The 14,582-nt window shown below is 42.3% G+C and overlaps 1 protein-coding gene across 3 annotated transcripts in view; it reads right to left on the reverse strand.

The window, feature by feature from the left end:
* Nucleotides 1-1,217: 1,217 nt before the first annotated feature.
* MINDY4 (MINDY lysine 48 deubiquitinase 4) overlaps nt 1,218-14,582 on the reverse strand; it is a 76,478-nt gene continuing 63,113 nt past the window's right edge. For 2 of the 3 annotated variants that reach the window (XM_030943741.1, XM_030943742.1), the window contains exons 16-18: nt 11,698-11,878; nt 7,366-7,438; nt 1,218-2,364 (exon numbers count right to left, since the gene is read on the reverse strand). In XM_030943741.1, coding sequence (XP_030799601.1) covers nt 2,316-2,364; nt 7,366-7,438; nt 11,698-11,878 — 303 coding nt within the window. In that variant the 3' untranslated portion in view covers nt 1,218-2,315. The remainder of the gene's footprint in view (nt 2,365-7,365; nt 7,439-11,697; nt 11,879-14,582) is intronic. The other variant, XR_004060527.1, reaches the window with a different exon arrangement.

Consider the following 14,582-nt stretch of genomic DNA (forward strand, 5'->3'; position numbering starts at 1 on the left):
GCTCCACCACACCCTGCTATCTCCCCTCCTATGGACAGAGAACAGATGCCCTGAACACCTCAGCACTGCAGACATCCAGATTTCAGTGAGATCAGATCTGCCAGTCCCACAGCAGCTCCTCCTGCCCCAGAACAGCCCTTATCTCCACCTTATCTCCAGCCTGACAGAGCTTAAAGCTTTGAAATAGATGGTGTGGGTTTACTAGGCTGGAAAAACCAGAAAGGATTTTTTTTGGTTCCAAAAATCTTCCAGCATTTGTCATCTCTGTCCAAATGCACCCCTCGAAATTTTATTTTATGGACATCCTGTGAGGCAGGTGGGAAAATCAAACTGTATTTGTTTCGTGAAACAAAGCGTGGATTATAGAATATAAAAATTTCAAAGAGGTGAAAAAAGGTTTTACATCTGGGATCTTTGGCTGTTTGGGACTTGCCAGAAACACTGAAGCTCAAGCTGAGGTATCTTAAAGGCATTATTGAATCCAGCTGCGGCTGACAGCTCAAACATCCCTAAGTACACAAGGATGGCAGAGGCAGCAGTCAGGAATGAGCATGGATCTGGTGCTGATGATGTCTCAGAGGCTGAATCTCTTTGGGAGATCTCAATCTCCCAAAGTTTTAAGTTCATCTGTCTGATCTAAACCAAACAGGTTTCATTACACTGAAATAAATAAAATAAAAATAACTGCAACCCTGAGATGCTTTACTGCGTACAATGGCTTCAAACTGAAAGAGGGCAGGTTTAAATTGGATATTAGGAGGAAATTCTTCCCTGGCACAGGTTTCCAGAGAAGCTGTGGCTGCCCCTGGATCCCTGGAAGTGTCCAGGGCCAGACTGGACATGGCTTGGAGCAGCCTGGGATAGTGAAAGGTGACTCTGCCCATGGCAGGGGGTGGGAGGAGATGATCTTTAATTTCCCTTCCAACCCAAACCATTCTGTGATTCTGTGACAGTTTGATATGAATGGAAAGCAAAGGGGGAGGCAGATCTTCCAAAGGCCATCCCAACCTTTCTGGCACTCCTTTGTAACTTCTGTTCAGGTTGGTTTTCAAATCTAACTCCAGTGCTAATTCCCTGAGATCTCCATTTGCACAGTCAGTTTGCACCCTGCACCCAGAACAACATTGAATTTTTGCTGGAAATTGGTTTTCCACTCATTTTTCAGGACCCAGAGGAGTTTCCACACTGACCAGGAAGAAAGTGCTACAACAAACATCAGGAAGTAAAAGTCCTTTATTGAACTCCCATGAAATATTCACTCTCAAGAGAGGAATGCCTCTAGAAACACCATTTATCTGCCTTTTTCCCTGAGGCATTTTTTCCAACCTTTTGCACAGTAACTTGCCCCAATTTTGGTAAAGTGTTGCTAAAGCAGAATTAATCAGAGTACAAACTGTGGCTTCAGTACCTCAGTATCCATCTCCACAGTACCTCATCCCAGCACATGCATTCTATTTAACCATGGAAACTGGTACTTATCACAGATAGGCACCATTTGAATTTCAAAACTAACAACTCTTCTGTTTTCTTGCAGTTATGGAGAAGCAAAATCCCAGCTCTGATTTGTCACCTGGATGTGAATAAACCCTCGTGTAGAAATAAGGGCATCAATGTAAAGATACTGATACAGCTGCCTCTTACCAGAAAGAAAAATGAGCTATATCAGCACGAGGCACTGTTACACACGAGCTGCACCTAGGAACTAAAAATGGGATTATTTTGGTAACACACAACCACAATCCTTACTGCAAATTTATGACACAACAAGAACTTGGTACAGGCCAGGCTTTCCCCAAAAAAGCCCAGATGGTCACCAGCCTATTTAGGCTTGCTAACACCAGGTAACTAAGTGAATATATGTTCCTTGGATGATGTTTTCTAGTGGCACTGGAGCTTTTTCAAGGAAGAACAAGGCAGGACAGAGAAGGCTGTAAAGTGAGAGAAATCTGAGTTCAGCATCTCCCATTAGATGCTTCCAAACAATTGCAGGATACAGAGTGGATCCAGCAGGAGACCTCAAGGGGACGTTGATGACTTCAGAGCTTCATCTGTAACCTTGATTTGGTGGTGGGAACCCAGCCTGCCCTCAGGAGCTTTATGCTGAGGGCAGAGACAAGGAATTTACGTCAGTGTTGTTTATATTAAAAGCAAAATATCTGAAGCACGAGGTGACTGAGGTGAAACTCTGCCAGCCTGCAAACCTTGTCATTCTTCCTCATCTCCCACTGCCCTATTTCCTGTATTGGTGGGAATAGGAATGTGCTCATTCAGTCATTTCCTTTTGGTCTTCCCAAATAAAGTGCAGCTCAGATCAGTCACAAGATGGGTTCCGTGCCGTTCCAGTCGATGACAGCTCCTTGCCACCTAGAAAAGAAATCATTTACATCCATCAGTTCATCACCTGAAAGGCAAACCCACACCCCTGAGCCACCCAGGGAAGCTCAGAGAGCCTGGGATGGGCTTGTTTGGGGTGACTAATCCTATCACAAAGGGAATGGAGCAGAAGTGAGGGAATTGTACCCTGATTTTAGGTGCCAAGGTTGGAGGTCTCTGTCCTGACTCTTCCTCCAGCCTCTCTGGGCAACAGAGCAGCAGCTGGTTCACAACAGAGACCTTCATGTTGGACACAATAATTAGGGAATGCCCAAGATGGCTACCAGAATTAACCCTAAATAAATATTAACCCAAAATACTCACTCTCAGCTGTCAGTAGGCAATTTGCTTATTTTGTTATTTTTGTTTAGCTCCATTTAGGAACTCTTTGACTCTGAGATCCTGCGCCTGGATCACTTCACTGAGCACCTTTCTTTGCTCCTGACCTTGGCTCCATGGCTCACTTTAATGGTGATGTTTTGCTTTTCCTGTGCTGAGATTCTTCTTTTCTCTGCCCTTAAGCATCCTTCAGCATGACCCTGAAGATGGACACTGAGAACAGAATGATTCTGGAACCTTCCATGTCTCTCATTCCTGGCTCTGCACTGGCCACAGCTCAGCTGCCCACCTCAGCAATGTGATGAATGCAAAGCATCAATCCTGAATCTGCCACAAAATGTGTCTGCAAACCATGGCAAAAGACGGAGATCTGACCCAAAACCTGGTGAAAGCTGTCCAGTCACCTCCCTGAAGTGAGCCAGCTCACCCCTCATGGCATGGATTCACCCTTGGCCGTGGCTTTTCTCATCTTCAAGGTCATGGTCCACATTTTCTGGGAACTCAACTGTTGCATTCTCAGTGCTGAGTATTTACATCTGTTCTGAAAATCTGTCTCAGAGTAGTAAGGCATTGGTGAGGGGGTGGAGGGAGCAGTGAGCTGCCAGTGCCACATTCCTTCTGTCACCGAGGACAGGATGTGTCAGCAAGGGTATGGCAGCTCAGTCCTTGAGCTGAGCAAGCCAATTAAGTGTAAAACAAAACCAAAAGCTGAATTCTTGCAGTCTTCAGGGCAATGTCCCAAAGGAAGTGACCATCTGAGGGCTGTTGTGAAATTTTTTCCTTCTGTTTTTTTACTTTGCTGAGAAAATTAAAATTGAAAATTGCAGAAAGATTGTTTCCATCCCAGGAATACAGAGCAGGATTACACAGCAGAGATGCCCCACATCTTAAATTAAAAGCAGAATTTGTTTCATCTGGGGTTACTCAACCTAAATCTGGCATTTGCTAGAGGTGAGAGCTGTCCCTGTCAGACAGTTCAGAATGTCACCCTTAAACAACCAAATGGAAAAAACAACTGCCACCTTCTGTCCCCGTTGGATTTGTCAGGTAATGCCATCAAATCATCCCTTATCTTTGAGTACAATCTTCCCAAGGTGCAACTTTCTGTCTTACCAGGGTGATTAAAGCTTTGAGAGGGATCCACAGAGGCCAAAAAACCCCAAATGAGCCTGCACTGCGCCCTGTGGGATTGCTCACCTTGCTGACACCATTTCTGCTGTTGGTAAAGTTGTTAATCACTGTGCAGTGAGGAACTGGCTTTTATTAAAACTGGTTTTCCATAAAGAGCTTAAACAGAGCATAATTTCTGAAGCAGGACTGAAGGTTACTTTCAGAACAAGTCTCATCTCCTGGGTTTATTTTCAAACCATTTTTTAGACCAAAAAGCAGCCTTTGGCTGTTTGCTTCTATGAGACAGGTCCAAAACTTTTTTCCCCCTCTTGCATCTGCACAAGAAAAGGTGCCAAAGAGTGAGGAATCTCACTCACAGAAGCTGAAATAGTATTTTGTTTCCAAACAGATACAAAACTTCCTGGACAATGCAGATGATCACTTCCCCAAACTATCCTGCCCCAGGTGTAATTGCAATGTGAGGCATTTTCTAGCTGCTGATTCAATTATAATTTATCAGATTAGCAAAAGGAAAACTACATTTGACCCACCTGCCTCAAGCACAACCTCACCCAAGGGTCATGCAGTTAATGGGAACTGGAGAGGAACAGGTCAGGCCCTGAACAATGCTAAGTCTGGAATAGCACTCAGTGAGCATCTCCTGTGCTGGCCATTTGGTATTGTTCTGGAGCACATCAATAATTCAGGGTGAAATGTCCAGGCTCTGCTCTTCTCTCATCCACCAAATTCCCTCTGGGTGTTTCACAGCCAAGAGGTGAACTCACGGATCCCACAGCCCCACTACCACAGAGGGTTAACAACAAATCCTGCTAAATTCAGGTTCTAAGAGCAGATGAGAGTTTGGTCCCCCTCAGGCGGAGCTAAGAGATGTTATTTCCTCCAGTGCTGAGGATTAGCACTGTGATATAAGAGTATTCCTCAGGGAAGAACAGGATGAGTTGTCTGCACGGCATCTCCAAAACAAGCCAGGGATGCACATTCCAGACATCCCTGGGCAGAATCCACTGCTGCCACAGATGTCTGGGGCTCAGAGCCACAAGAAAAGCACTTTTCCTTGTCCTTTTTCTAGGGACCTGCAGGTTACACTGGTATCTGGGGGTGACTGGTCATGCCAGAGGCAGCTGAAGGGTTCCCTGCTCTAAACTCACAACTGAACTCTTCTGATGTTTTATACAACAGGGACTGAAAACAGGAGCCTCCTCCTCCTCCTCCTCCTGCAGAAGCAAAACAACCCTTCTATAATAATAATAATAATAATAATAATAATTATAATAATAAAAACCCTCAATGCCACAAGTACTTTTACGTGTCCTTGTTCTGGGGATCTGCAGGTTACACTGGTACCTGGTGGTGACTGGTCATGCCAGAGGCAGCTGAAGGATCCCCTGCTCTAAACTCAGAAATGAACTATTATTATTATTATTATTATTATTACTATTATTATTATTATTATTATTATTATTATTATTATTATTATTATTATTATTATTAACTGAATTATTTATTATTATTATTATTACTATTATTACTATTATTACTATTATTATTATTCAAAAGCAAAACCAGTCTATTACCAGTGCAGTTTTCCCTTTAGGAGAGGGTAAGAGAACAAAGAGCAGGCAGATGTGAGGCACAGAACTCAGTGTGTTACAGGATGGTGGTGCTCAGGTATTGGGGTAAGCAACGGGCTTAATTTAATTAATTTAATGAATCCATTTAATTTAATCCATTGTCATGGATTCAACCAGAACTGAGGCATGTGAATAGAAGCAAAACTCTGACTTAACAATAAAACAAATTAATGGTAGTTTATGGTCTCAGCTCTGATTGTCCAGACTGTGGAATTCTCCACTCTGCCTGAGAAATTATCCTGCATTTTTTGAAGAGAGAAGTCTTCATCATGAGTTCTTCATCAAAAATAAGTAACAGCTCTTTGCTTTATTAAAAATTAGTTTAGGGGAGTTTTCCACAGTTGTATCATAAAAAAACATTCCATTTTTTTTATCCCCTAAATTGCTAAAAATTTGTTTATTTGGGTTGGTTCTTACTTTTCTTTATATGGTGTTCTGTAGTTGGAAGAAAAAGCTCTTAAAACAAAAAGGAAAAAAATTAACATGAAAAACCTTTTGCGGCAAGGCCAAGCTTAAATAAATACCCTCAAAGCAAAGGGAAAACACTGAAAACAAGGAGCCAGCCTGCCCAGGGTAAATCAGACTGACAATGCTACAAACAAAATTAATTGACATTGGAATTTGCTGGTAATTTACCTCTCAAGCAGATGAAAGCAGGGAACTTAAAATAAACAAACAGCAGCACCACCACTGTATAACTCTGACACAATGCCAGGAATGGAAGATATTCTAAAAGACTTTAAGTAGTTGCATGCATTATTCTCCCTGTGGGGCTTTCTGAGGTTATACATTATTTGTTTTAGTTTGCAGTCATGCTGATGTGTCACTGGAAATGAGGAATCAATAAAATCTGTATGTGCAGGAAGGCTGGACTGGTGTCACTGCTGTCACTTTGCAGGATGCCTCTTCTACCTTTCAGTGATTTTCTGATCAACACACTGGCAGCCACTGTCCTTATTTATTTATTTATTTTCTGCTGGTTCTTTTTTTGTTTGTTTTTTTGTTTTTTTTTTCAGAGTAAATTATAGCAAGGACAGGAGGGAAACTGCAAGAGAAACCTGAAGCTGCCTGGCTGACTGATTTAACAAATGTCATGGTCTCTGACAATGAGGCTTTCACTTCTTGCTCCAGAGATATTCAGATAGTGACTTCCAAAGCTGTGCTGGAATTGATATAAAACTGAACTTTCTGCCCAGTTAAATTTCTCCATTTTGCTTCTTTCATGTCTCACTGAGCTGAAAATGTTCCCATTAACTTCAGTATGATTTGGATGAACTGCTTATATAGGCCTCAAAATGGCCATGAAAATCCCAACATGAGAGGAATTATCCTTGTCTGTAAGGACAGAAAAGGAGCTAAGGGCTGTCAGGAATGACTGCACAAAACCTGACAAACCCTGTGTTCTCCACAGAAAACTGAGACTCTTCAATGGACCTTCATGCATTGAAAATAACACCCAGGTTCTTTAGAAAAAACCAATGAAAATGGAATAAATTGTCTCCTTTTCTCATTATACCTCTGCAATCAAGCACTTTTGGAAATTAGATTTAGATTTAGATTCAGATTCAGATTTAAATTTAGATTTAGATTTAGATTTCTTTGCAACCAAGCTGCGCTCTCAGACTGAATTTGACTCAGTCAGTTCTTGGTGATGGAAGTGAAGGTTCCTCTAAGAATGAACACCTTGGACAGTTCAATGTTAATTACAACAGCACACAATTAAATGTGTAAAATATATTAATACATCCTGGCCCATTCAGATCCTTTCTGATTTTTAAGCATTAATTTTTCAGCTTTACTTGCTGAAACATTTTTTTTTTTACATTCCTCACATATATGACTTGTGTCAACAACTGAACATATCTGTATGAAAAACTGGAATTTCACTTACTTTGTCCTAATACAGTGCTCAAGTGGAGGAGTAAGATAATTTTCTTTATTTTCCGGGCACACCTGAGTTGTATCTGCAGAGACAAAAGAGACATTGTTAGTGCTTGGGGAACTTTTTCTTCCTACAGAACCCCACAGAAAAGACCTCTCAGCTGGTTTGAGTCCAACCACTGCCACATCCACCACTGCCCACTGAGCCTGAGCCAGGTTAGATTGCTCATACAGAGATGGTTTCAAGGAAAACCAGAGATGAGAAAATGCAATCATGTGCTGCAGGGCTGTCATGAGGCCTTTATTTTGCAATTGATGTTGTAATTACTGAGTGATTTTGTTACTCAAACTCTAAGGACAGTGATGGTGCTACACTTGAACAGGAAACTCCGAGCCCAGTTTGAACTGGGGTAGGACCATTCCACCCTGGAAAAGAAGATTTTCCCTTTAGTGCTCAGCAAGCAGTGATGTCCGTACAGGAAAAGAAGATGCTGTGTGGAACACTGTTGGGGAAGATGGAACAGGAAAGCCTTATAAATATGATTGCCTGGCAAAAGATTTTGAGAATATAGAAGCTATAAGTGAGACTTGAAATGAAAGCAAGCTTTGAGATACCTCAGTTACTGAACAACTGGAAAACAATGGTGTGGCCAGCTGAAGGCAATCCCCTTTTGATGGAACAATACCCTCTGCTTGCAGACAGGCCCAAGGGTCAGAGTAGACCCTTACTAGCTTGGCAGAAGGGGCCCAAAGAGGAGTTTTTAGGGTTTAAAATGTAACACAGGATGGTAATGTAATGATTCTTACAGGCTGTATGTAAATGCAACAGGATTTGTATCTTGTACTAGATTGGTCAGTGAGAATTAGAATATTCAACACAGAGGAAGATTTATGGTATTGGAACGGGAACCTCGCTCTCTTATCCTCTTATCCTGTTTTACTCTCTCCCTGATCCTCTCTTTTACTCTCTCATCCTCTACCACGCTCTTGCCTTCTCTCTCTTCCCCACTCTCTTTACTTTAAGGCCTGTTCCAAGCTGTGGCCGGCAGCTCCCAGCAGGGCCCTGCACCCAGGCCCTTGGCAATAAACCCCAATCCCAAGCCCTGGCTGCAGAGATTTCTCATCTCCATCCATCCCCACCATCCTAACCCACCGTGGCTCCTACAGAACACCAGGGAGCATTCCCTGGGGATGGAGAGGCCATCACAACGCTCCAGGGAAAACAGAGAGGTCACTGTCTGAGCCACGGCATCTGTCAACAGTGAAAGTAGAGCTGAACTTCCCAGGGACAAAACATCCTGCCACCAGCTTGGATGTCAGTCTGCTCAGCTGTTTCCTGTTTTGGAGTCAGGCATTTAAACTGCAGCAGACCAAGGGGTTTGGTTTTTTTTTTTTTTTTTCTTTCTCCTTTTCTGTCTGTCACCCAGCCAATGGAGAATGATGCCAAGGCAGGGTGCAGAATTTGGGTCTGCTTCAGTGAGACTGATGGAGACAGGATGGGAGGGGGTTGTCCTGACCATTCACAGCTGCCAGTCTCAGATCTAGCTGGCTCTCTCATGTCACAGAGAGGACCTGGCTCTCCCTTGTGTGTTGATCTGATGGGTACAAACACATGCAGAAAACTCTGGATGACTGCAAGGGTTGAAGCAGAGGGAAACAGACAATATTTAAAAGTACATGAAGTACTGGTGGTTTTCCTCTGGATCCTCAGGAACTTAGAGGCACACAGGAATCTTTTAAGTTTAAAAGAGCCTTTTTTTATCATTATTTTGAAGAGTTTGTAACATAGAATTTTAGAATAATAAAAGTCGAAACCTCTAAGATCATCAAGTCTAACCATAAATCCAGCACCACCACCATGTTCACTATTAAACCCCGTCCTCAAGTGCCACAACTACAGGTTTTTGAACACTTCCAGGAATGGTGACTCCACCACTTTCCTGGGCAACCTGTTCCAGGCCTTGACAATCCCTTCTGTGAAGAAATTTTTCTCCAAACCTCTCCAGGTGCAACCTAAGGCACTGTCCTGACCATAGCCCTGCTAGCAGGACAGGCACTTGGTGTGGCTGCCTTTCCCACTCATGGCCGACTCTGATGAATTTTGTCATTTTTAGACTTGAATTCTTCCAATCACAAGGTTTGAATGGAGTGTTTCCATTCAAAGAAACAGGAAAAAATTATAAAGGTGTATCTAGGAGTAAAAGAAAAGGAATATGTATATTCTACCCTTAATTAGTGAGAAACTGAGTGCCAGCACTGTTACAGCTCTTCTCTGCTTATCCAAAATTTCTACCCCAATGGAAAAGATTTATTATTATTATTTTCCTCTCTTTATGATGGTATGTGATGTCACTAACCTGTTATATGAAGGACCTTTATGTTTCTTGTCTACATTTTGGCAAATGGTTAAGTATGAGAAGCAGAGCAAATTCCCAATATAAAGTAGCAATTGCTGCTACTCCCAAAATAGAATTCTACTCTTCTGTCTTTTTTGTCTTTCTTGCCCAGTGCAATTTCTTTAAGACTTCCTGAAATGTGACCTTGATGGTAATTTTACCTAATTATAATCAAGATTCCCATTTTAAGGAATTCAACTTTTTGCTGAAATAAAGCAAACGACTTTGCTAGCCAGCAGCAGGGAGATGTCCCTGGGGCAACACCCAGCTCCTCATGCTGCACCTCCAGGTGATGCTGCCTAAACATCACCTCTTGCTGGGATTTCCACAAGGGAAATACCAGCAATATTTAGCATTCTGATATTTCCATCTGCTCCTGTGCGCTGGGTTTAGATGTTTGGCCAATGTTACCTTTTTGGATGTAAAGTAATGTAAAGTTTTCTCCAGACCTAGCAAGGGATTACTGCACAGACAGAACCAGGGCAGTGTTTTTGTGGAATGATGAAAGTATTTGCATTTTTACTGCCTTTTGCAGAATTTCACAGATAACAAAGGATTTACTGGGACACAGCCCTGGAAGGGGCTATGGCCACAACAAAGAGATATCTACAACTCCATGCACATTTTGGCTTTCAGGAGAAACACAAAAGAATGCCATGACAGGCTGGACAGCAAAGGAAAAAATTTATATGTGCTCTGGGGAATTTCTCATCCAGGGATCTTAGAGAGCTTGGCAGCTCTTGATTTTGGGAACTTTCTTGATGATGGAAAAACACATTTGGATACCTGTTTTGGACCAGATGTTATGTGGTGCAGCACAATAGAAAAAAATGTGTCTCTAGTCCTGTGCTGAGCTGTATCATCCATGTCACTTTTGTCTGGGATGTGGCAACCACAGTGAAAACTGATCATTTTTGGAGCTAATATATCATGTGACCCCTAATATATCATGCAACAGAATGACACGGATTCTCTTTAAAGCAAGAGGATAAATAACAGGCAGAAAAATGACTGAACTCACTACCACATCTTGAGAGGGGCTCACACCCCCATCACTCCCAGCAAAGAAACAACTTTGCCACATGGACTCAAGCAGAACATAAAACACCCAGCCTGTGCAAAAACCTGGATGCTGGTGCAAATAAGGAACAGAGACAACTTATTTCTAAAGAGCAGACTGCAGTAGAGTGGCTCCTTAAGATTGAGAAGGAATTTGGTTATCAAAGAATTACAGGCAAGATTGTATAAATGTACCAAAGGAAAGAAAACAAAAGGTGAGTAGGATATTATTAGCAAACAGGGATTTAGTAGTGGAGAGTGCATTGAAGTAGGTGCTTTCTAAGGATCAGAATACTCATCCAAATGCCTTCCAGTTGAAGAAGTATTTACTGTAAAAGCAGCTGTGTAATTTGGCATGGCTTCCTGAAAGAAGGAGAGTAACAAGTTGGAAGATCTTTTCCAGGTTTGTGCTTCCAGGCAGGTAAGAGACTAAACTTTTTTAGCAGATTACTGGCATCTTCTTGCCTTGGATTTCATGTTTCCTCACCTTCTCTGCTCCTTTTTCTACAGGCATTTAGGGTGAGGAACTGGAGACCTGCACTTTCTGCTACTGTGAGATGCTGTGAAGGAGAATGGGAGTAGAGAAATATATTTTGTAGTCCTGGGATTATGAATAAGCCAGAGATCACAACCAGTTCCTTGGGAATCAGGGCCACTGGAATTTTTGCCAGTGTGTATAAAGTAACACATGCTCACTGTTAACCCTTCCAAGAGCTGATCCTCAAAACTTCCTTGCGAAATGTAATTAATCACCAAAACTAATTATGGAAATAAGGCAACTGCACACAAATTAACATTCACTGCCTGCACCCATCACTGTTTGTAATATTGGATCCTCCTTTCTGCCCCCCCAGAGGTGAAATGCAGAGGCAGGGAGCTGCTCATACCCACTGTCAAGCGAATCTCTTCATCCTGGTTGGCCAAGCCATCGTAGTAATAGAGGTCAAACCTCCGTCCCGTTTTCCAGTCGCTGAGCAAATCCTTCTCCAAACAGAAAAGCACACTGAAGTGGCTTTCACTGCAGACCAGCCAAATTGGGAACTTGGGGGTCTTCAAGTAACAGCCAACCTAGAAGGAAAATACAAAATAGCAGAACATCACTGGGGTCAGGGGGGAGAAACAATTTATTGTGGAAAACATAAAATTTGGAAGATCACTTATTTATTCTAGGCTACAAACACTAATTAAGGCTCATTAGAGACTGTTAATGAAGCAGACCAGTATAGCTCTGGTAAACCATGGAGCATATAAAGGAAATATTAGGCCTTGAGTTCTGGCAGGTAATAAAATGTAGTTGTAGTGTTCTTACAGCTCCAAGATCAGATCCCAGAAGAGCTGAACCAACAGGAAACATGTCATTTGCAACAGCTGTAAAACCACAGGAATACAACATGGGATGAATGGGAGGCTGTGCTGTCATTCAACAGTGACTGGAAACCAGGTGAGAGACTCACAGCATCTCAAGTGCCCTGAGACATCCCTGCCTGGGCAACTCAACTGAGCCCAAAATCTTGTGTTGAGTAAAGAAAGCAATGTATCCCCTTCATTTTATCATCTCCTAGTTCACAGAAGGTGATACAAAATACAAAACGTGTTTTCAGCTATAGAGGAAAGCAATAACAGAAGCATTTGTTTTGCTTCATTATTCTTAAAAATCAAACACGCTTATGGGGAAATAAAACTTTAACCAAAGCCTTTTCTAAGCCTTTGTCCTTCTTTTGAAAGTGTATTTCTTTCTTGAAAGTGTATTTCTCTTTTGAAAGTATAAATAATCTGAATATTCTCTAAGAAAGTGCATAAAAACTTTCATATCCATTCACAGACGTTTTAAACTAGAAAACTCAGGAGATTTAATCTATAAGAGATGGAAGAAGGGGATACTAGCAGCACTGCAGCTGTGTTTTCTACCTTTGAGAAATTGCTTAAGGAAACTGAAATCTGAAATTAAACATTCTGCTTTCAGTGAAATCATTTCACTTTCAGTAATTTTGCTTTTCATTGAAAAAGCCCTAGTGGAAACTGAGGAAATTTAACAGAAAAATTTTCATACATGATTTCTAGATATAGATCTGTGGATACAGCTCCTGCAGTCCAGCCCTCAGTTCTTCACCTTGGGCACAGGGGCAAATGGAAAAAGCCAAAAGGCAGAAGCCAACATTAATTCTGTTATAATAAAAACTGAGTGATAAGCAGTTTGTGTTTTCATCTTGATAGACATTTAAAATTTATATCTGAAGTGTTACAAGTGCAAATTCAGCTGCCTTCCACGAGAATTTCTTCTGATGTTAGATAACAAGTCTCCAGCTAATTAAGTAACTGTTTCCTGACTCATTACTTTGCTAATATCTATTTAAAACAGCCTTTTATACAACAGTTTTGCTTTTTATGTGAATTCTTGGCTTAGAAGTAAAGAATTTTTTATAAGGCTTCCAATAACACTCGTAACAGGAGTTATCAAGAAAGAAAATATGCAGTTTCAACAAAAGATGGCAAATTAGAGGGACACAGATGAAAAGATTCAGTCTCACAAAGATGCATATTTTAATATGCAGATAAGTCAAAGCCAAAAAGAACAGCCAGTCTCCTCCTAAAAATATGTTCTTCCTATGTTTGTCTGCAAAAGCAACTTCCCAGCTTCATCAAACAACATTTGACAAAGATTAGAGAGATGCAGAACTTTCAAAGCCACGTCCACTCCAGCTCTCACGCCCATGAACCATCCCCCTGAAGCCAGGACAAACTGTTCAGATGATTGAGGGCTGCAGGAACATTCCCCAAAAATGTGCAGTTTTCAATTACAATCTTTGCAGAAAGCAGTGAGGACATGAACTTTGAGACAACTCAGAGAGTCTAAAAATATTGTAGCTCACATTCTCCTCTCCCAGAAGAAGGGAGAAGTCTTTGTTTTGGTCACATGAATTTAACCAGCTGAGGATTAGCTGCTGCCTTTGGCACCAAGATGCAGAACGTATTTTGTACAAAATATTACATGGATCCATGCTGCTGACAAAGTGAGGACAATCCTCACTGTGAGGATTCCTTTGGCTGCTTCTCCAAGCATCAGTTGTGGTGTGGAGAAGAATTACTGAGTCATTTGGGTTGGAAAGGACCTCCAGGACCATCAAGCCCAGCCTCTGACTGAACATCACCTCGACAACCAGGGCAGAGCACTGAGTGCCACATCCAGTGGTTTCTTCAATACTCCCAGGAATGAAGACTCCACCACCTCCCTGGGCAGCCCATCCCAACATCTGACCACACTTCCAGTGAAGGAATTCCTGCTGATGTCCTGCCTGACCCTCGCCTGCTGCAGCCTGAGGCTGTGTCCTCTTGTCCTGTCACCTGTTGCCTGGGAGAAGAGGCTGACCATCACCTCACCTCCCCACACCTCCTGTCAGGAGTTTGGAGAGCAATAAGGTCATCCCTGAGCCTCCTTTTCTCCAGGCTCACCACCCCCAGCTCCCTCAGCAGCTCCTGACTCTCCAGACCCTTCCCATACACAGAATTATGGCCTCATTTCTCTGCTCCAGCTGGCGAGGCCTGAGTGCTTCCTCAGCTGCCTGACCAGCCTGCTTGGTGGCAGTAATACTGGATAAAACCTGGAATAAAACCTGGAATAAAACCTGGAATAAAACCTGGAAACAGGACAGGGAAGAACACCCAGGGTTCTGACTCCTCAGGAAATCCCTCTAACTCAGCAGTGTCTGTGTCATCCAACAAGAGCCTGGCAGAGAACAGAGCTGACTGAGACCCCTTCTTTCCAGAGTCTTCC

This window comes from Camarhynchus parvulus, chromosome 2 (assembly GCF_901933205.1).
Source record: "Camarhynchus parvulus chromosome 2, STF_HiC, whole genome shotgun sequence".
Lineage (NCBI taxonomy): Eukaryota > Metazoa > Chordata > Aves > Passeriformes > Thraupidae > Camarhynchus > Camarhynchus parvulus.